A 23,936-nucleotide genomic window follows, 5' to 3' on the forward strand; every position below is an offset into this window, starting at 1 on the left:
ACGGGGGTGTAAAATGTCTTAAGGAAAGAGAATTTATTCTCGCCTCGACTCCATTCTTTTTTGTCTATTTCGGATAATCCGAAAGAAGGATTACTGATAAGTCAGAATCCTATTATTGTCTATCTCTCTATAAGTTAGAGAAAAGAAGTTCCACACTTCAACCAAGACTCTGGCTTAAACAAGACGAGACAAAGATAAAGTGAACTCGATCCATAACAAGAAGTTCCACACCTTCAAGTCCGAACTTAGCACCGTCCAACCCAGCCACCACTCCACCACCAGGTTACACATGAAATTTATTCCAAATTCTCAGTTCCAACAAGGTAATACTAACGACCTATTTGAACCAAATCATCTCGGTAACCTTTATTATCCTTTTCTTTCTCTTTCTCTAACTAATGAACTAATCTATTACCGAATTTTAATCATTATATAATAAGGTTGTTGGCACCTCTTACTATCTCTCTATAATTTTCTAACTAATCTATAAATCTATTATTAATTTTATTATTATTATTATTACAATTTTCTCAATCATTAATTTTAGGGTAATTGATTTTATTATTATTATTTTATTGTTATTTTTGAGTTTACCTCCTCGTCACTAATCGGTAATTAAGTTTACCTCCCTCAATGATGGGTAATTGAGTTTACCCACTTAGACTTACTATTATTGACAAAAACAAAAACGTTGTGTTTGGCGTACGCGAAATAATTGTGACTACCAAGACTTATACTTCAATATAATTCCTAGTAGAGATTCCACCATACTTTATTGTTTGATTTTGTCAGGAATATGATTAGTAAAGATTGATTTGGTTTATGTATTATTTAATTTATGATTTTATTATCACATGTCAAACATGTCCTTAGTAATTTTGAAAAAAATCTAAATTCAAGGGGGTAAGCTCAATTACCAATTCCTGAAGAGGGTAAACTCAATTACGGATTTTTTTTGAGGGGGAAGCTCTTAAAACCCTTAATTTGATTAGATTTCTCTAATAACGAGGTTTTATGGTACATCTTAGTCTTAGATTTCTCAATCATTAGTATTATAAGATTTTATAAAATCTAACTAGCTTTTTTAATTGATTCATATATTGACTATAATTCTTATTATTTTTGTAATTATCATGTGATTAATTTTTTTAGTTGCTTTTCGGAGATCTAGTTATGCTTTCGGGTCTAAAAAAAAGGAAGAGATGAGAAGAAGAACCAATTCTATTACAAGTTAGTGTTTTCGATAGATTTGTTAGACACAATAGAAACATTAACGATGAAAGTGCGGAAGACGATACCACAAATGATAATATTATGAATGAGGATAGCATTGATGATATTGAAACCCTTATATAACAATACAAATGAATGTTTCATTAATGAAGAACAGGCACCTAAAAATATCTTTCATCTGGAACATTGGGGCATCATTGATCAAAATTTAAGAGACTTTTTGGTACAAAAAGGTCCGACAAGAATTATTAATTTAGATTTTTCGTTGGATGTGTATGGTAGATGTTTCTCTTCTGCATATTACACTCGTTCTACTATAAATGGTGATAAGTATGATAGGACATGACTTGCATATTCAATTTCGAAAAATAAAGTATATTGCTTTTGTTGTAAGTTGTTAGCTTGTGAAAATACTAGTCAATTACCATTTGAAGTTATTCAAGATTGTAGAAATCTTACCGGAAGGATGAAAAGTTATGAATAAAGGAAATACCATTACGAAATTTCGACTAAATGGAATGAATTAGATGTTGGATTGCGAAGAGTCGAGATTTTGACAAACATATACGAGAACAACTTAACAAAGAGAAGGAACATTGGAAAAAAGTATTGAAGAAAATAGTTGCTCTTGTGAGAACTCTTATTAGGAGAGGTTTAGCCTTTCGTCGGACTAGTGCAAAGATTGGTGAAGAAAATAATGGATTTTTTTGGGCATTATTGCATGAGTCGTGGAGTTTTATGAAGTATTGCACATTCAACGTATTAAACATGGTGAAATTCATCATCATTATCTTAGTCACAACTTCTAAAATGAATTGATATTGATGTTGACTTCTGAGACTAAGAAAATGATTGTTGAAAGAATTCAAGATGCCAAGTACTACTATGTAATACTTGATTGCACTCACGATATGAGTCAAGAGGAACAAATATCATTAGTGATAAGATGTGTCAATGTTGCAACAACTCCAATAAAAGTGAAAGAATTTTTTAGGATTCTTAAAAGTGGAAGATACATCTAAACATGGTCTTTTTAGTGTCCTTAAGAATGAATTAAATAATCTTCGTTTGAATATTAATTTGAAAAGATATGACAACAAGTCTATTACCAAAGGTAGATATAAATGTGTGCAGAAAAGATTGTCTGAAATAAATCCAAGAGCTACACGCCTTGTGGTTGTCATAGTCTTAATCTTTTAGTTTGTGATATGACTAACCTGTGCCCTAGAGGGATTTCTTTTTTTGAGATGAGTTTCTATTCTGAACGACTAAACCTGATGAGTTAGGCCTGGCGCAACAGAATTCCGAGTTGGGCGAAGCCCGACCCGACCCTTGTTTTTCCTAATTGAAAAATATTCTATTAAGGATTTATATCTAATAAATTATATTTCATATAATATAAATAACATTCTTTAGTATCAGTTCTTTTATATTTGTTATCTTTTATTTTTTAATTTTTAGATAAGTTTGAGTTCAACAAAAAAAAAAAAAAATTTAGATAAGTTTCATGTGATATAAATAGTATTTCGTAAGATATCTATTACATTTACTATCTCTTACTTTTAACTAAGTTCCATATGGTATAAATAACATAAGACGTTTTCTTTTCTATTTGTCATCTTTTTGGTAAGTTTTATATTGTATGAATTATATTCTATAAAATCATTTTTTATTTATTTTTAATTATTTATATAAATGCTATATGATATAGATAATATTTCATAATATTTTTTTCTTTTGTATTTGTTATCTTTTACTTTTTGAGTAAGTATAAATTATATTTCATAAGATTGTTTCTTTTATATTTGTCATTTTTTGCATAAATTTTATATGAAATTAATTATATATCAAAACATATTTTCTTTTATATGTGTTATTTTATGTTTTTTATCCTTTTTTTATTTTATTTGTAGGTAACTTTTTAATTAATATTTAAAAAAAAAATTTAATATATTTTCTTTGAAATTAGAAACTAATTGCAGGTTGACCTGACTCGCGTTAAGTTCTGGTCCCATACTGGGTCGGATATAGCTAACCCACCCCGAGACTATATGCACCAGCCCGGTTGGATAGGCCTGACGCAATAAACACCGCTATTGCCATTACTAGACAAGAAATAGTAGCTACGACATGTTCCGTTGATACCGTTCCTTTGACGGGGGAGTTATGGTGGTCTAGAGTAATCCAAGTAGTTTGTTTTCATTTCAAAAAATAAAGCTAGACAAGTTGTCTAAATACTTTTTTTCACTAATATGTCCAAGAAAGTAAATCAATTAAACTAAAAAATGTGAAGGATGACATTTTCTTTTTGGGTTAATTCTATTTTGGCCTCCAGTTTGTGACCAACTCACCGTTTCGGCCCTCATAAGTGTCCGACAGTTCATTTTGACTCTCAAATTTCAAATTTTCTCCTCCACCTCACCTTATCTCTCCTCCAACACAACTCCTCCTCTCCACCTCACTTATTCTTCTCTGGCGAAAGGTCGCCGGCCGGAATAAAAAATTCTGGTCGGTCATCCACCTTTAACTAACTTTTGTTTTTCTTCTTTTCTCTCTCTTCTTCTTTTTTCCTTCCTCCATCTCTTCTTCTTTCTCTTTCTTCTTTCTTTCTCATTTTCTTCTTTCTTCATATCTTCCTTCTATCTTACCTTTCTCTCTCTAAAACCTTCGACGAAGGGGTTCCCTTCGCCGGAGGTCTTCAACAGACCTTCTAGGTGATGTGGCTTTTATGGTTTTAAGTTTTTTGAGAAATAATACCATTTTGCCCCCCAGGGATATTTCTGTCAAAAATTTGGTCTTTGAGGGCCAAATCTAACTGTCGGACACTTATGGGGCCAAAACGGTGAGGTTGTCATAAATTAGGGGTAAATACGAAATTAACCCTTTCTTTTTTGTTACAACGAGTGAATGATGACATTTATCACAAGGCAGCGGTTTTGGGGCATAAAGAATAATCTCCGGAAAATAAATTTTCTAGGAAATCCATGTTTTTCTGTATATTCTCGGGGGAATATTATGTTTTAACCCAAAATTTAACTTGATCAAATATTGCCCCTTAATCTTCATCTTCTCTAACACCATCACCACCACAACTTCCCACTACTACCATTGCCTCCCCTTCTCTTTCCTTTCTTCTCCTCTCTCACTTATTGTTACCCTTTCTCGGTCCCTCCCTCTCTTTCACTATCTTTCTCTATTGTTCTCCCTATCTATGTCTCTCGATCTCCCACTGTTTCTCGCTCAATCGTTCATTGTTTCTTGATCGATCTCTCAATATTTTTCTCTCTCACTCGCACAGACACTGTTCCGGTGAAGGGAAGTGTTCCCTTTGCCAGAGCCATACCTCGAGGAAGGTTTTTGGCGAAACCATTCGAGTATTTCGTGGCCACAAAACATTTTGTGACCCTGACCATTTCGTGGCCACAAAACGTTTCGTGGCTGCAAAACGTTTCGTGCCCACGAACTTTGCAATCTCCACAGAAAGATCTATACATACTGCAAGAGAGGGAGAGGACGAGATAGAGGCTGCGAGAAAGAGAGATAAAGACAGCGAGAGAAAAAAGAAAAACTAATCTACAGAGAGATATGTCTATAACGAGAGAGATGAGAGTGATTTACAATAAAAGAGAGAGATAGAGAGAGATCTAGAGTGAGAACGACAAAGAGATAGTTAGTGATAGTGAAAGAGATGGTGAGAGAGTGTGTGTGCGAGAGAAAATGCAGATTAGGGGGCAATGTTTGATGAAGCCAATTTTTGAATTAAAAGAAGAATATGACCTCTAAATCACTAAATCAATTTTTATTGACTAATTCAATATTCCCTGGAGAACTTTTTTATTCCTTAAAGTCGTGGCCTTATCAAAATAAACAATGGAAATGATATACATGTAGAAAGACAAATGTGGCATCCTTAGTAATTGGGACATGATCCTATTTGACGGCTTCTATTCATTTAAAAACGGGCACGTACTTACCAAAAAAGAAGGTGTATATACGGTTGCGTGGCTAAATTGGTCGTGCCTATAGAACAATTGCAGAGCCACAACCTATTTTTAAACACGCATTGTCAAGGCAATCAGATCTTTAGAATGCCACACACCCTAAACTGTGGCACATCATGTTAGGTTATGTATGTATCTAATACAATTATCATGCTTATGATACTATCTAATGTTGTTAGCAAAATCTAAATCATCATATGAATAACACTAGGTTTCCAGGATCTATACATGAACATATCAATGAACTAGAATCAGAAAGATGATTACCTTAATCTCTGTCCCACGAACTAAATCTAGACCAATATTCGGAAGATAAGAGCTCCAATTGTAGCTAATCTACTTGAGACACCGAGTGTATGACTTGAACTCCCTCCTTCGAGTCAGCTAGGACCTTCTTGAAGGTTGAGATGAAGAACTCCTTCATCTTGACTAGATAATTAAGAGAAACTCTCTTTCTCTCTCTCAGACAACTCCCCCCCCCCTCTCTCTCTCTCTCTCTCTCTCTCTCTGAGAAATACAAACTAAATTGCTTTTCAGTTAGCTTTTCCTTCTCTGTCTTGGTTGTCCTTTAGGTTGTCTAATTTAATCCTTATATAAAAATCCCTAGAATAGGTGTTTGACCCAAACTAGGATTCATAAAGACCTAATTAGAGAATATTTTCCCAAAATACCCTTTTAGGGTTCCTTTACTGTGGCCGGCCAACATAGCCCTTTTATGGGCTTCCTTCTTCCTTGGCCGACCCACTTAAGCTCCAACCGGCCATGACATGGCCGGCCATCACATGGCCGACCCCCTTAAAGCCTTCTCGGGCCTCCCTTTCGGGCCCGGATGTATGTGTATGTGTTCGGACTCCTCCGAACTAATTGGTCTTACTAATAATGGATCCAATTTACCTATCTCCCACTAGTCAATTCTCTCCATTCAAACCATCACTCTTATGTGTAACCCTTGTAGGATCCGGTCTATGTTAGTCGCGGATTACCGAAGTTATCCGACGATCGTAAGCATGGGTGTACTCGAGTCGAGCCGAGCCGAGTAGTAAGATGTTCAAGCTCGGTTCGTGTATTTGACTGTCGAGCTCGAGTTCAAGCCCGAACTCGTTCGAGTAATTGTCCACTTGTTCAAGCTCGGTTTGTATAAGTTTGAAAGAGCTCGAGCTCGAACTCGAGCTCGTATTCTTTTAAGCTCGTTTGTCAAAATACTTCAAATGAAAACTTTCTAAATTATCAAAATACTTCAATGATCATTTGTCACATACAATAATAATGATTAATGATTCATATTCCGATAATTTTTTTAATGGTTGATATTTCATGTTCAAGTTTCAATACTAATACGTAATTATGTACTACAATATTATAAGAGTATGTTAAACGATTTGTTCACGAGTAGCTCGTGATACACTAAAGAACGATCAAACTCGGCTCGTTTACATAAACGAACATGATTTTGGGCTCGTGTTAAGCTCGCGCTCGTTACTATTCGAGTCGCGCGAGCAATAGTCGAGCCGAGCTCAAGCAGCTCGTTAAGAACTCGGCTCGTGTACACCCCTAATCGTAAGCGGCTTCTACCTAAGCATTACAATCCCTAATTCGACCGGACTAGATGATCTTCCGAGTAAGGTCATCGAGATCCTATTCGCCAAATCGTACGCAATGACATCTTGGTCGAATGACATTCCTTCGGAAGGATACCATTCCTTCAGACCGAGGGAAAATATCCTTCACATCATCAGAACATTGCTATTTAAAAAGACAACAAACGAGAGAGTTTTATTGTGTCTATGACTATGACCCACCCTATTCACCGATTCTCATTTGTTTTGGCAAATTTTTATTAATCTTTCCAGAATTGCTAGTCCATTTTGTAGTATTAGAGACATGAATCTGTCTCTACAACTCTGAGAAAATCGTGGGGATTCGACATCTACTCGAACTCCCTGATCTACAAGTTTCAAGTAGTTCATCTATCAAAATGTCCTAGTAGATCTCTGTCTGGCTGGTCCACCCCATCCTTGGCCAAAGTAACATTTGATCAAAATTCATTGCCTAAGAGGTAGCAATATTGCGTTTGGGCTTGCTTCTTTGGGGGTCTAAACTTTCTAATTGGATTAATGTTGAATTTGGTATTTTAAGGGCCGAATCGAGCATGCAAGACATTGGGTGGTTAGAAATTCAATCTATCCCAATAAGGAAACAAATGATCAAAATGAAAAGTCAAATACAACAAGATCCGATAAATTTACTCAACAATTTTTTTTCTTATTTGAACACATCATAAATTAAACGATTTCAATACATCATAAGATTAAAATAAGCTTGTAGCAGTCATGAACTCTATTATATTAAAACAACTCAGTCGGTTATCCGGGGGATAAGTCTGACCGTCCATTTTTATTGTGATTTTCATAAAGATCAATCTGACGGTTGTTATAAAATCTCTTTCGTGTAAATCCAGTCAAAATAGAAGGGTAGTAGTGTAAAACGACCAAAATTGGTTAGGATATCCCTACGTAACTACCCACATATCTCTCTCCCTCACGATTTTCAGTCATCGATTTATTGGTTAATATCTCTTCCCTATTCATTTTCCTCTTTACAAGAAATTTAAATTTATTTTTTTGTTAGGCGTTAGCCAAGAGGGATCTTCCCCGTTCGTAGGACGGGGAGGAAACCTAGTTATCTCTATCAACTTGGAAAATGAAATATATTACTCAAGCAGGAAGAACGGTACTCATCAAAACAATTTTATCCTCTTTCTGTACATATCCTTTCAGTTTCCAAATTCTACCTCAGATTGTTATCCAAAAGTTAGAAAAAGTAGAAAGGAACTTTTGGTGGGGGCATGACTTCGATGAGAGGAAATTACATTTCATAAAGTGGGATATACTTTGTAGTCCAAAGAGAAGTGGAGGACTTGGTATCAGGTCATTGAAGGAGGTCAATGAAGCTCTAATAGCTAAAATGACTTGGAAGTTACTAACTCATCCAAATAGTACATGGGTCAAGTTAGTAAAGGCAAAATACATTATGGGTGATGACTTTTAGTCTTCTTCTAGTCCAACTTCGACATCTAATTTTTGGAAAGCTATTACTCATACTAAAGAAACAATTCACAGGAATTGTCTTTGGTTAATTGGGGACGGTTCAAGTATTAAAATTAAGCTAGATCCATGGATCCCTGATTTACAAGGTCATCAGCTTCAGTTTAAACAACAACTTCCAAACAACATATATTGGGTAGCAGATTTAATAAAGAGTGATTCATTGGCTAAACAGTGGGATATAGAGATACTTAACACATATTTTGAAGACTCAACAGTACAGGCTATTTCCAATATAGTGCTTCCTCAACACCCACAAAATGATAGGCTTATTTGGACTTGTGTAGAGAGTGGCAAATTCTCTACAAAATCTTATTATCAACAGATCAAAACCACTCCTATTCTTTCTGATCAAGCTTATAACTTTCCATGGAAGAAATTTTGGAAACAGAAACAAATGAATCCTAATATACAAATATTTATATGGAAACTAATTCATGATGGTTTACCTAATCGAACCAACATCAGTAGTAAAATACCCAATATACCTAACCTGTGTACCATGTACGACAGAAGGGAGATTAAAACCAGGGATCACTTGTTCTCTTGCTGCAATAGTTTCAAAGATTTAATTAGGCATACAAATAATCAAGATCTTAAACATTTTAACTACAGATTTAGTTGGATCTTTGAGATCTATGCTATTAGAAGATAAAAATGGTACAATACATGGTTGGAAGCTACTTATCTTCTTTGGAATTGGTGGAAGATGAGGAACGATTTGATATTTATCTTCCTTAGACATAGCTGGATGTTGGCGAAGAACGAAGGAGTCTCTGAGGTTTGTGATCCCTAACTTATCTCTTAATGAATCTAATAATCTCTTGCAGGAACAACAATGGCTACCACCTCCTGAGGACACAATAAAAATTAATTGTGATGGATCTTTTAGATCAATCATGGTTGGTTCTTGTGCTGCGGTTGCGAGGAACAGCTTAGGCGAAGTAATCGAACAAGAAACTAAACTCATATCCCCGGCGACTGCTCTTGAAAGTGAACTGCTTGGAATAGTTTTAGGATTAGAATTGGATAATCGGCTGGAGGTGGAAGTATTTATATTGGAGACTGATTCTAGGGTTATGGTGGAGCTTCTTACAACCGTGGATCCTTCAATCCCGTGGAGATTATGGACGGCTATTAACGAGCTACGTGTTGCAATTGTTGGAATCGGAGCCGATTTTGGCTCGACCCGACTCGTCAAATTCAGAAACGGAATAAGCCATTGCGTTCGTCTCGTCGAGCTCTACAATTTAGAGCCAAGAATCACTCAAATCCGATTCCGGATGAATGAGAAATTCAAGGTTAAAGTTTGAACGAAGATCGGTTGAAATAGGGACTAAATCGTCAAAGAGGACAAGTCAGATTAGGGACCGTTCAAGCGAAGCGCGCACATCCTAATCTGGACGGATGGCGTTCAATGCGCGAGATTTTGCAAGATCCGACGGTCGCGCAAATGAGTGGGCAGGATAGCTTCGGGCCGAGCGCAGAAGCGTTGGATCCTCGCGGATCCAACGGTCCGCGCTAATCCCGTGTCGGGCAAGGCTCGGGATCCCACCAGATCATCATCTAACGGCCGAGCTTCTTCTCTGTTGGGCATCTCTCGGGCACGCGCGAACCGCATCTGACGGCCAGCGTTCCGTCCGCGTTTTCAAGCTCGACCTGATGGCCCAAGATGAACCGACTCTTAATATTCAGTTAAAGTCCCTAGTTTCGAACAACTATGTCTTTTGAACCCAAAAGGCAAATGCACCTATTCAATTCCTATATAAACCCACCAAACCCACTTCATTTTTCATCAATTCAATTCATTCTCTTCTTCACTTCCCTTCTAACAATTAGAAGTTCTGGTTAGCCTAGAATATCTAATTAAGGAAGTATTTCTAGAAGTTCTGGTTAGACTAGAATATCTGGAAAAATGAAGAAAGAAGTTTTGAGTGAAATTTGAATTTCCGAAGCATCTAGAAGATCATCCGCATTAGTCCAAGAGCTCATAATACTGACAAAAGTTCGTCCGCTTTCAGAATAAAGAAGTACCATCTTAAAACTCTGAAAGGAAAGTCGTTGTATCCCGAAGGCATACACCCTAACGTTTGGTACTGTTACGGGGGTGTAAAATGTCTTAAGGAAAGAGAATTTATTCTTGCCTCGACTACATTAACACCTATCTGGGTTAGCCCGAAAGAAGGAATATGGATAAATCATTATTCTTTAATAGTTCATCTCTCTATAAGTTAGAGAAAGGAAACTCTGTCTAAATCAAGCCAAGACAGAGAGAAATCGACTTCTCGATTGATAACTAGAGAAACAACAATCTTAAGACATTTTATAACGATTATTTCTCTGGTTATAAGATATTAATTTGGTTTACTTTCTGTGTGTTTCAGAAAACGAAATGACACGAACAAGAACTACTCTACGAGTCATTCCGCCTAACACCAACAATGGGGAAAAACCAGAGAAGTTCAAGGGAACTGACTTCAACCGATGGAAGTTGAAGATGATGTTCTACCTAACGACATTGGGTCTGGTTAAATTCTTAACCGAAGAGAGACCCGCCCATGCAGAAATAGAGGATGAGGCGCAACGTACCGCTGAAATAGATGCATGGAAACAAGAAGACTTCTTGTGCAAGAACTATATCCTGAACAGTTTAGATGACGGACTCTATAATCTATATTCGGTTATAGAAACGTCTAAACAACTGTGGGACACCCTTATCAATAAGTATAAAACTGAAAAGGCGGGTGTCAAAAAGTTCATCGTAGGACGATTCTTGGACTACAAGATGACTGATTCAAAACCAGTTATGACCCAAGTCCAAGAACTGCAGAGTCTCCTACAGGAACTACAGGCAGAGAACATGATAACGAATGAACCTTTCCAGGTCCGAGCTCTGATTGAAAAATTACCCATGGGGTGGAAAGACTTCAAAAATTATCTCCGCCACAAGAATAAGGATATGAGCCTTGAAGAACTCATCCTAAAGCTTCGAATCGAAGAGGACAGTCGCATTGCCGAGAAGAACTCTGAAAGACTCTCGAATGTGAACGTCGTAGAGACCGGTCCAAGTAAGAAGCGTAAGCATCCGTCTAAAGACGGAGGAAAGACGAAGAAAAAGACCAGGTTCGGCCAATGTTACAATTGTGGCAAAAGAGGTCATCTAGCTAAGGAGTGTCGTTCCAAAACCGGCAAAAGACATAAGAAGGCGAATGACCAAGCCTCGCTGGTAGAAGACACCGAAACTCAGAATCTATGTGCTATGATTACTGAAGCCGAAGAAGTGACTGAGAAACTTCAGAACTTGAACCTCTGTGCAGTGGTATCTGAAGTTAACCTGGTTAACAACCAGAGAGAGTGGTGGGTCGACACCGGAGCAACTCGTCACATTTGTGGTGACAAAAGCCTCTTCTCTTCTTATAACGAAGTAGGTGAAGGAGAAACCCTGTTCATGGGAAACGACTCAACCACCCAGGTCAGAGGGAAAGGGAAGATCATACTAAAGTTCACTTCAGGAAAGGAAGTAACTTTGAACGATGTACTCCATGCTCCAGATATCCGAAAGAATCTGGTTTCTGGTTCTCTTCTAAGTAAGAATGGGTTCAAACTAGTCTTTGAGTCAAACAACTTCGTCTTGTCTAAGAATGGGATGTATGTTGGGAAGGGCTACTTATGTGGGGGGTTATTTAAACTAAATGTAACCTCTGTAACGCCAAAGGCGTCTATTATTAATAAAATTAATAATTCCGTTTATATTGCTGAGAGTTTTAATATTTGGCATGAAAGACTAGGACATGTGAATAACAAGTCATTAAAGAAATTAATGAACTTAGAGTTAATTCCGAAAGTCGAAATTGATTCAAAACAAACATGTCAAACATGTGTAGAATCAAAGATGACTAAGACATCATTCAAATCAATAGAACGAGTCACATAACCTCTAGACTTAATTCACAGTGATCTCTGTGACTTAAAGATGGTTCAAACCAGAGGTGGTAAAAAGTACTTCATCACCTTTATCGATGACTCCACTCGGTTTTGTTATGTTTACTTACTAAGGAGTAAGGATGAAGCAATCGATAAGTTCGAGCTCTATAAAACCGAAGTGGAAACTCAACTTAATAAAAAGATTAAGACTTTGAGAAGCGATCGAGGTGGAGAGTATGAATCTCCTTTCGTCGAGATATGTGCGAAGAATGACATAGTTCATCAAACGACGGCTCCTTATACACCTTAACAAAATGGTGTAGCAGAGCGGAAAAACAGAACGTTAAAAGAAATGATGAACGCTTTCTTAATAAGTTCTGGTTTACCTCAGAACTTGTGGGGGGAGGCGATATTATCGGCGAATCACTTATTAAATAAGTTACCCCATAGAAAAACCGGTAAAATTCCATATGAATTATGGAAAGGAAGGATGCCATCCTTTAAATACACGAAAGTGTGGGGGTGCCTAGCGAAGGTATTAGTTCCTCCTCCTAAACGGGTCAAGATAGGACCTAAAACTGTGGACTGTGTATACATAGGGCCTGCAATAAATAGTGGCGCCTATAGATTTCTAGTACAGAAGTCTGAAATTGAAGATATACACGTAAACACCATTCTGGAATCGAGAGATGCTAAGTTCTTTGAACACATCTTTCCTTTCAAACAGAACTCAGAAGTCTCATCTGAAAGTAGAAAACGTGTAAGAGATGAGGAAGAGGAAAATCCAGAAACATCTAAAGAAGATGATATGGAAATCGAGGAAACAATACTCGAACCTCGAAGGGGCAAAAGGACAAAGAAAGCTAAGACATTTGGTCCTGATTTTCTAACCTATATGGTTGAAAATGAACCTCAAACTTTCACAGAAGCAATGAGTACTACTCCAGAAGCTCCATTCTGGAAAGAAGTTGTTAATAGTGAAATAGAATCCATCATGCAAAATCATACATGGGAGCTAGTAGACCTCCCACCGGGTTGTAAGCCTCTAGGCTGCAAATGGATTTTCAAAAGGAAATTGAAAACAGATGGATCTATAGACAAGTATAAAGCGAGACTTGTCGCAAAGGGATTCCGACAAGAAGAAGGTTTAGATTACTTCGACACCTATTCTCCAGTTAGTCGAATCACCTCAATAAGAGTGTTAGTAGCTATAGCATCCTTATATAATCTGGAAATTCATCAGATGGATGTGAAAACCGCTTTCTTAAACGGACAACTCGAAGAAGAGATATATATGAACCAACCAGAAGGGTTCATAGCTCCGGGTCAAGAAAAGAAAGTGTGTAGGTTAGTGAAATCACTATATGGGCTAAAGCAAGCTCCAAAGCAGTGGCACTTAAAGTTTGATGACACATTATTATCAAACGGATTCAAGATCAACGAATGTGATAAATGTGTCTATACAAAGATCACTGCGAAAGGATGTGTTATTCTATGTTTGTATGTAGATGACATGCTAATTATGGGAAATAATTTAGATGTCATTAATACAACTAAAAAGATGCTTTCGAAAACTTTCGACATGAAAGATTTAGGGAAGGCGGAGGTCATTCTTGGAATTAAGGTTTCCAAGACGGCTGAAGGGATAAGTTTATCTCAAACGCATTACGTTGAGAAAATCTTAGAAAAATTCAGCAAAGATGACCTAAAAGTGGCGAATACTCCGATAGATCCAAGTATTCACTTAATGAAGAATACAGGGAACGCAGTCAGACAATTAGAGTACTCCCGGATTATTAGAAGTCTGATGTACCTAATGAACTGTACTCGACCCGACATAGCCTACTCAGTCAGTAAGCTAAGTAGATTTACGAGTAACCCGAATAACACACATTGGAACGCCATAACGAGAGTGCTACGGTATCTAAGAAAGACGAAGGAGTACGGACTCCACTATATCACATATCCCGCAGTCTTAGAGGGATATGCAGATGCAAATTGGATATCAGATACCGACGACACTAAGTCAACCAGTGGATATGTGTTTACACTGGAGGGGCTGCTATATCTTGGAAATCTTCGAAGCAAACGTGCATTGCTCGATCGACAATGGATTCAGAATTCATAGCTCTAGATAAAGCAGGGGAAGAAGCAGAATGGCTGCGACAATTCCTTGAAGATATTCCAATATGGCCAAAGCCGGTGCCTGCAATCAACATACACTGCGATAACCAAGCGGCGATTGCACTGGCACAAAACAAGATGTACAACGGTAAGTCTCGACACATTCGTCGAAGACATAATACCGTTAAGCAACTTCTCTCTGAAGGGATCATAACTATAAATTATATAAGATCCAAAGATAACCTAGCGGATCCATTTACAAAAGGGTTATCTAGAGAGTTAGTAGTTGCATCATCAAGGGGAATGAGGCTAACGCCTAAAGTAAATGAGTAAAGGCATGGTGAAACCCTACCTAGATGACTGGAGATCCCACGATCTAGGTTCAAAGGGCAACTGAAGCTATATCCTGACTCGACAGTAACACTGTAAGAGATTTCTATCTCTTACCCATTCCTAGGATGACAACAGTGTTGCCTGCATTGAGAGGTTAAGCATTAAGCTTTTAATGAATCCGAAAACTTAGAACTTGACTCTAAGGTGAGGTATAGCAGGATACCTTATTACGGATAACCTATATGTGTGTGAATTGATGCCGGTTCCGTGAGAAGGTCGTCTAGGCCGACTTCTCTAAAGCACACATGAAATCGGGATTGTTCAGGACCGAAATGAACACAACCGAGAACCTAAGTAAGTAAGGGATTAGCTGTGTGATAGGTATTTTGGATTACAATTCCCAGGACTCAGTTCAAGACGAAAAGTTCACTGCCGTCCTTGTAGACCTTGTAGTTATTCACTAGGAAAGGTTCAAAGTCGAAAGACTACCTTCTTCCGATGCAGCGAAGTTCCGCTTATGAGCTCTGTCAGTGTCAGTCTGTTAGTATAGTAAGTCTGCATATATCATAGCATAAAACCTCAAATTTTCATTCATGTGGGGGATTGTTGGAATCGGAGCCAATTTTGGCTCGACCCGACTCGTCAAACTCAGAAACGGAACGCGCCATTGCGTTCATCTCGTCGAGCTCTACAATTTAGAGCCAAAAATCACTCAAATCCGATTCCGGATGAATGAGAAATTCAAGGTTAAAGTTTGAACGAAGATCGGTTGAAATAGGGACTAAATCGTCAAAGAGGACAAGTCAGATTAGGGACCGTTCAAGCGAAGCGCGCACATCCTAATCTGGACGGATGGCGTTCAATGCGCGGGATTTTGCAAGATCCGACGGTCGCGCAAATGAGTGGGCGGGATAGCTTCGGGCCGAGCGCAGAAGCGTTGGATCCTCGCGGATCCAACGGTCCGCGCTAATCCCGTGTCGGGCAAGGCTCGGGATCCCACCAGATCATCATCTAACGACCGAGCTTCTTCTCTGTTGGGCATCTCTCGGGCACGCGCGAACCGCCTCTGACGACCAGCGTTCCGTCCGCGTTTTCAAGCTCGATCTGATGGCCCAAGATGAACCGACTCTTAATATTCAGTTAAAGTCCCTAGTTTCGAACAACTATGTGTTTTGAACCCAAAAGGCAAATGCACCTATTCAATTCCTATATAAACCCACCAAACCCACTTCATTTTTCATCAATTCAATTCATTCTCTTCTTCTCTTCCCTTCTAACAATTAGAAGTTCTGGTTAGCCTAGAATATCTAATTAAGGAAGTATTTTTAGAAGTTCTGGTTAGACTAGAATATCTGGAAAAAGGAAGAAAGAAGTTTCGAGTGAAATTTGAATTTCTGAAGCATCTAGAAGATCATCCGCATTAGTCCAAGAGCTCATAATACTGACAAAGGTTCGTCCGCTTTCAGAATAAAGAAGTACCATCTTAAAACTCTGAAAGGAAAGTCGTTGTATCCCGAAGGCATACACCCTAACGTTTGGTACTGTTACGGGGGTGTAAAATGTCTTAAGGAAAGATAATTTATTCTTGCCTCGACTACATTAACACCTATCTCGGTTAGCCCGAAAGAAGGAATATTGATAAATCATTATTCTTTAATAGTTCATCTCTCTATAAGTTAGAGAAAGGAAACTCTGTCTAAATCAAGCCAAGACAGAGAGAAATCGACTTCTCGATTGATAACCAGAGAAACAACAGCAATCTCAAACCGAAGAGTGGCAATCCTTTTCTGTCCACGTGAGAAAAACCAACTTGCACACAACTTAGCCGCTTCTTGGTTTAGTCCTACGTAAAGTTATTGGTGCCTGTTTGACCCATAGTTGATAACTTTGTTACTAAGTAGTCCTGTTTTAATTTTTTTAGATTTTCTTGGACAACTTTGTAATACTTTTAGTTTATGGTATTTCCGTTCAAAAAAAAAAAAAAAAAGTAACAGACAACATATAAAACAGTTTTCCAACTGGGCTACCAGTTGTTGAACTACCGACTCCAGCCCGCTACTCGTTGTTGGCTATTGGGAAGCGAGCAAAGATGCAAGTCTAGGGCGTGTTGCAAGTTGCAACTTTTTATACTCTTCACGTCAAACCCACAATCGAAGAAAACGCTGTTTAGGGTTTCTTGAGGAGTAAAAAATACTATCAATGGCGTCTAAGGCGAAAGGCAAAACAGCAAAGTGTTCAAAGGCTTTTGATGAACAATCAACTGCGAAGTGCTTGAAGGAATGGAGTATTTGGGGTTTGAAGAAAGCGAAAGTAATAACTCATTATGGTTTCATCCCACTTGTGATCTTCATCGGAATGAATTCTGAACCAAAACCACATCTTTCTCAACTCCTTAGCCCCGTCTGAAGCAACATATCGTTTATACAATTCGAAAAATGGCGTTTTAATCGGTTCTTCTTTACTATGAATAGGCATTCATTCGGCGAAACTACCACTTCAGGTTCTTTATTTGTTTTAGGTTTTTTCTATTCCGTTCTTTATTGTAATCTGAGTTATTGTTTATGAACTCGAATTTATAGATATGAAGTTTATTTAAATTATTATTATTTTGTTTATCTTGTTTCAATTTTTGATTGAATCTAAAACATATTCTGATTTTTGAAAGACTATGGTTGTTTATCATTTCACTTTTCATTTTTTGAATCAGACCACAGATAAAATTTTAGCTCTGGGGTTTCAATTTGAGATATTGGCAAGTGTGGAATTTGATCTTATTGGCATAATTGTTACTTTTAATCGGATCTTGGTGTTCATGTTAGTATCATCAAATCATTTGCTTAGTCCTGTGCTCTGACAGCAGAAAAGGATGAATCAGATATTAGAAGAAATGTAGTATTTGCTTAGGGTTGATTTGAACTTGAAAATTATGATTTATAACAACATTACTAGGTCTAGGTTGAACACGTTCCTACGTATGGGCCGATCCGTCGAGCATAATATATTGCAGTTGAGCATGTTATGTTGCCATGCAGGTAAGCAAGCGACACACCAAAACCGCACATAGTCCTCGTAATGCCAGTGAGCTGGATCAAGTTCACTCTATTATGGGGACTAGTAGTGATTTGGGTGCAGCATAGTCACTTGTGTAGAACACTCGCCAAAATTGCCTGTGTTGTAAGCACGTGTTATACCTAGCCCAACCATAAAGAGAAAAGCCTCTCGTGGAATAACTTAAGTCATTATGAAGAAACACCACAAGACGTTATCTATGAACAATTTATCAAACAATAAAAGTGTGGAACTAATCTATTTCACTTAAATCTGTCTAAATGTGTGTTACAAGTTTCAAATTGGTTTGACATCCCACGTACTGAATGTAAGTATGTAACAAATACATTATACAGCTAAGTCACATGTTTCATTGAAATTGGAACATATATTTCCATTTGTCCATGTGTTCATATCGAAACAGGTTCTATTTCTATTTTCAGTTAACAAAATATAAATGCAATTCGAATTGGAGCAAAGATCTCGGCAAAAAACTATAATCACTATTAAAAAATGGAAAAAAAAAACATTCTCCTTCTCTAGTACCCTATTTCCCTTCCACAACCTCGATTGAGGTTGACTAACTTAAAAAAAAAAGAGGTTTAAGAAACTTTTCAGGTTAAGTAAATGAAGTTTGGGGTGGACATTTCCTTGCAAAATGTGATTTTTATTGATGTACAAGGAAACGTTCTCCTCGTACTTAAGGGTTCTCATTTTGATTCTTTTGTATCTTGTACACAAACCGAGCAAGACAAAGCAAAGCGAGTTGTTGCATTGGAACTAGAGGTAAGAGTGAGATGATTTTGTTGAGGTATCAATTGTATTTGTTGTGAAAACACTACTCATGCTTCCAAATTCCATACGCGGGCAAGTGGACCCCTTATGATGTGTTTATATAAATTTAGTAAATTTTTAGTATTTATACATGATATTTTTTGTCCTTATATAATTTGGCTTTAGATTGCGGGGAAATAATTGTGAACTTACCCACCCCTTTCTGTATGGAACTACTTCATATCGGGGGACTCACCTATTCCAGCTGGATTACGATTAATTTCTGGTTCATTTAGCTCGCCATACACAATTTAGGAATGCAAAATCATCTTCAAGGTTAGTACTACTACAACTCAATTTTTGTAATAACTTATGCAGTTTTAACAACTAATACTTCATTGATTGATTTCATTTTTTGCTAGGTTTTAATCAATTCAAAATGAAAAATATCTAGTGTTAGAGACAAAGTTTGATTGTTTATTTCTATCTGTGTGACTGTGTCTGGTTATGCCAATTTTTTGTTGGTTAAATTTTTTTTTCGGAAAGCATAATTTCTTATTTCTTCTTGTTTTTCTCAGTTGTCTAGTAATTGAACAAGTTAATGTGAAGAAGAAAAAAAAGTTCAAACAAAAAATGGTCGACTTCCTAGTATAAATGCAATCAATATCCTAGTGAGTTTGCGATAATAGTGATTCTCATTTGCTTGCTTTACAATTTTCACTTGCCCTTGGAGACAAGAGCATGTAAATGTCTATTCTTTTTTACCTTAAATGCTGAATCTTTGGGAAATCTGTTTGGATCTAGGAGTTTAAGAAACACTGATGCTAACTTCTATAGCCTGGTAAAGTATTCAGTTTTGAGATGTCATCTCTTTCACACGCGAAAATAACACCACTAATTTCAGTTTCTGAGATTCCCACCAAGTCAGAATCTGAAAGTGATAAGAGAGCGAGAGGAAACATATTTAGTGGTCTCGTGACTCTTGTATATGCTTACTTCAACTGATTTTAGATAAGAGAAAGTTGTTTCAAGAATGTGAAGGAAAAGGAAAAAATATAAGCTCCATTGATTCTCCATTTTAAGATGAAATCGGATATGAACTCTTAGTTTTTCTTTTATAACATTTTCTTTCTCAAAGTGTTACATAATATACCATTAATATATTCAACCAAAATTCCGATTTAACTCGGATCGGAATCAACTTATTCAGGTTGACACTCGCCTAGTCAGGACTTGGTTCCAAGTTTAATTGCATTGTAATTATCGCGAGTTAATGACAATTGTTATATATGGAATCTTTTTGGGCATGTATCGGGAAGATGGAGTATGCCAAACAGATCCGTTTTAGGTTTTTCCCTTTGACTAGCTATATAAATACAACATTAGGTTCTGCAACTCATTTTCTGCCCCTGGATTGCTGCCGCAGAGAGAGTTTTCTTAAGCTACAAAGAGGTATTACTTAGTCTCTACGATTGTTATGATTTTTGATGTTTCTATGTTGATTTCCGCAGGCTTCTCCTTTACCCTCTTTCTCTTTGTTGAAATTCTTCCTTATGTTCGATCCTCTTTCTTCCGTCTGTAAGAACAACTATTTTAGTTGATACTTCATTAGGAAAATTGTATGGGAATACGGAATATTGAGAGTTCTGCTTAATATGTAGGGAAAGGGTCACAGATTTTGCAATATAAATTTTGATCCTCTTTCACACCTTGTTCCCGTTATTTAATTTTTCAATTTTCTTATCTGTTGTTTCCGTCGCCAGTATCAAATGCTGATTTTCTTACAGGCTTATATATTTTCTTGATATATAGATTAAGTACTTTTCTAGATCCAAAAAACAATCATATTCTTCTTTCTGAAACACCGTAAGTATCCTGCATGAACGTTTAGAGTATTAATCGTTGATTGCTTTTTCATTTATTATTATCACAGATGGCCTCACCTCAGGAATACCTCCCTTCATCTTCACCTTCTTTACGAAATGGACAAACCCCAAGATCCAGAGCGTCCACGGGGTTCTTATATGCTGCTCGATGCGAGAACTGTTTCAATTGGAGGCTTATTCCGACGAAAGAAAAGTACGAAGAACTACGCCAAAATATCTTAAGTTCGCCATTTATTTGTGAGAGTGCTCGGGACTGGCGCCCCGACGTTAGTTGTGCACTTCCTACAGATGTCAGCCAAGATGACTCTATGGTGTGGGCAATTGATGAGCCCAATATTCCTCAAACGCCTCCTGGCTGGGAGCGATTAATAATCGTTCGAAGTGCAGGATGCACTAAATTTGCGGACGTGTGAGTATTTCTTTCACTAACTACTTAGAGAAGTTATTTTGCTTTACTGACTAGGTTTCCTTATCTCCATCTTTGTCTTTCTCTGCATCATTTTATTCTATCTGGCTTGATTAATCCTAGCAGTCTGTTTGGGTGCCTGAGCCCGACCCGTTTCCCACCCCTAGTAAGGGTTATATACGTTCAAAAATAATTTCATTGACAACGTGAATATTCATATGAGTTCAATACCTTTTCGTAGTATAAGTTGTACATATGTTTTGTATGCTGTCCGATATACTTGTTGAGGTAAATATATTTTCTGGCCCATGTTTCACCTTTCAAACTTGTTTTTTAAGCTTCTCTATTCTAGAACTAGTTGTCTGATCAGCTTAAATATTATCAGGTATTATGTTTCTCCATCGGGAAAGAAGCTGCGTTCGACTGTGGAAACCCGAAGGTTTGTTTTTTATGCTCTTCATTACTTATTTTTCCTTACTTAACATGTATACTCTTGTCAGATTCTCGAAGTCAACAGTGCGTACTGCATTTAAAAAATAGTGCTAGGACTTGGGACCATAAAATACCACCATATCTAATATTAAGATTATTCATGCTTTATTAAGAAATTTTTGATAATTGGGAAATGACATGTTCATTAACGAACTTGGCAAAGATGAGAGGTGTAGAAAACAATTGGTTATAAAGAAAACCATCCTAATGCCTCAAAATTAGTTTTTATTCTGAGTTCATTATCTTCAAGTGAGTGTCCTATCTCTTTGTAAAAAAGATTTATGTTTCTTGTTCTTCAGGTACCTTCTCGAGCATCAAGAAATGTATCCAGGAGTAAACTTGGACCAGTTTTCATTCAAATGCCCAAAACCCTTGAGGAGTGACTATGTGAGAAGGCGCGGGTCTGTACCACCCTCTGGTTCTAACCGTGATGAACCTACTGAAGGTATATAAAAGAAATTCCTGTTTATTTGATACTACCTCAACTAGTATTAACTATTATATGTGATTAGAATCTTTGTCTCCCTACCAGAGAATTTTTTGGTGTCTTTGAATTTAATAGGAACCCAAAGCAGGGATCACAAACTCATTGTTGGTCCATTTAGATCAATCTGTTCAACTGAATCTCGATCTCTTGATTAGTAGAAAACTTGGTTTTTGTCTCTGCCAAGTATGAAAACAGTATGCCAATACGAGTACTTTAACGTATTTAACATTGTGTGGTTGATGTTGAATAACTCTTGGAGTAACCAACAAATTTCATGTTCCTTCTGATAGCAGTAATCTCAAGTGTGTTCAATTCTTTGCAGTAATCAGTAACCATTGGAGACACCTAGTTGACAACAGCGAGGACCATATCCCTGGGCAATGGGGATTTCTTGACTTACTTAACCATCCGTACCTGCTGCACCATTTCCTATGTTCTCAGAGAGTCGTCTAGTCGGCAGTACAGAGTCAGGCCTTGTTACTCAGGTTTTTTTTCAGTTATGTGGTTGTCTCTTTCATTGATATATAAATTATTTCCAGTGCTGGTTGATTATTTATGTCTTTTGATTTAAGGTATCAATGAAATTGTTCTGAGAATTTTTATTTCTAGTCATATCTTTCGATCTGCGCCTTATGCTTCATTCCCTCAAGTCATATCTTTCGATTGAGTCAACGCTTTTTATGTGTAGTCTGTTGTAGGATTCGATAATTGTTAGCCGCGTGGCCATCCAAATGAGCTGGAAATCTTACTTGGTTTCTAGCTAAATATTATGATCCCTAAAACAACCCGATTTCATGATCTTCATCGTTTTCGAAAAATTGATCGCATTGTCTTCTTAATTGAAAAAACAATAGCTTGTCTGAACCACTCGTCTAAAGATGGAAATACTGGCTATTGGTACTCTTTTAGTCAAAATTAGATGACTCTTTAATGGTTTGACTCCCTCCTTTATGGTGTTACTCAACTCCCTCTTTAAGGCCGCGGCTTTGGGGAATTGAAGATATCTCTAGGGAATAAAGACTTTAGTAAATTAATTTTGACTTAGAAGTAATCTTGTTTCAAGTCCAAAAATTAGTCTGTTTGCTTTTCAATCCCTAATCTTCTGAAAACAGAGAATTCTCCCTTGAGTTTTCTGTTCAAGGGAGTGATATATTTATAATGATTTGAATTGTTAGTTACAACTAGATTTACATTGACTGAGATATACATGGGATTCAAATTGAGATTGCATCAGATATGCAACCACTTTTCAAATTTAAAAATATAATGACCAAGTCATATGTAGAGATACGATTAGCTCTATTACCCCCCCTCAAGCTCAAGCTTCGGATCACGAAGTGAGAGTTTGGAGCACAACACTTGATGTCTAGCTTTGACTAATCCTTTGGTGAAGATGTCTGCAAGCTGAATTTGTGTGGGTATATAGCGAACACATAACGCACCTCGTGTGACTCGCTCCCGAACAAAGTGATAATCAAGATCCATGTGTTTTGTTCGCGAGTGTAGAATCGGATTATGAGCCATATACGTTGCACTCACATTGTCACAATGAAGAACTGGTGGAGTAGACATTGGAACTCCTAAATCACGAAGTAAGTACTGAACCCAAGCAATGTCTGCTGCCGTAGTTGCCATAGCTCGGTATTCAGCCTCGGTGCTTGAACGTGAGACCGTAGGCTGTTTCTTTGAGGACCATAAGATTAAGTGAGTACCCAGAAAAATACAACTACCTGAAACAGAGCGTCGAGTGTCTGGATCTCCTGCCCAATCGGCATCGGAGAAGGCATGTATTGATGAGTCTGAAATCTCACGATGTTGAAGACGATTAACTGAATTGGTGCCAAAAAACAGACCCCGACCTAAGGTAGCCTTTAAGTAACGAAAAATTCTCTTAACAGCAATGAAGTGCATGTCAGTGGGTGAATGCATATATTGACATACCTGGTTCACCGAGTAACTGATATCTGGACGAGTAAGAGACAAATATTGGAGACCACCCACAAGTGAACGATATAGAGTAACATTTTCAAACAGGACACCATCTTGAACTGATGCCCTTTTACCAACAGTGCAAGGTGTGCTAACTGGTTTAGAGTTTTCCAAATTTAGCTTCTTGAGAAGCTC

The 23,936-nt window shown here is 37.4% G+C and overlaps 1 protein-coding gene and 1 pseudogene across 2 annotated transcripts; both read left to right on the forward strand.

Moving 5' to 3' along the window:
* The first annotated feature begins 16,801 nt into the window (after positions 1 to 16,801).
* LOC147564444 (mitochondrial import receptor subunit TOM7-1 pseudogene) lies at positions 16,802 to 17,319 on the forward strand (annotated as a pseudogene).
* On the forward strand, positions 17,249 to 22,420 carry LOC147564445 (methyl-CpG-binding domain-containing protein 2-like). Of its 2 annotated transcripts, none has more exons than XM_086646344.1 (5): positions 17,249 to 19,993; positions 20,475 to 20,836; positions 21,219 to 21,272; positions 21,625 to 21,770; positions 22,135 to 22,420. In XM_086646344.1, the coding sequence occupies exons 2-5, from the start codon at positions 20,475 to 20,477 to the stop codon at positions 22,263 to 22,265; spliced, it is 693 nt and encodes a 230-aa protein (XP_086502470.1). In that variant the 5' UTR covers positions 17,249 to 19,993; the 3' UTR covers positions 22,266 to 22,420. The 2 variants fall into 2 exon arrangements, with proteins under 2 accessions (XP_086502470.1, XP_086502478.1); XM_086646352.1 differs by having other exon boundaries at positions 17,249 to 18,877.
* The last annotated feature ends 1,516 nt before the right edge of the window (positions 22,421 to 23,936 follow it).

Source organism: Eschscholzia californica, unplaced genomic scaffold, assembly GCF_041429995.1.
Source record: "Eschscholzia californica isolate CP2 unplaced genomic scaffold, dmEscCali1.0.p SCAF_1, whole genome shotgun sequence".
Lineage (NCBI taxonomy): Eukaryota > Viridiplantae > Streptophyta > Magnoliopsida > Ranunculales > Papaveraceae > Eschscholzia > Eschscholzia californica.

Coding starts and splice junctions, on each gene's coding strand:
- LOC147564445 (XM_086646344.1), top strand. CDS start 20,475: ATGGCCTCACCTCAGGAATACCTCCCTTCATCTTCACCTTCTTTACGA. Junction 20,837..21,218: donor TGCACTAAATTTGCGGACGT/GTGAGTATTTCT, acceptor AAATATTATCAG/GTATTATGTTTCTCCATCGG. Junction 21,771..22,134: donor CCGTGATGAACCTACTGAAG/GTATATAAAAGA, acceptor AATTCTTTGCAG/TAATCAGTAACCATTGGAGA.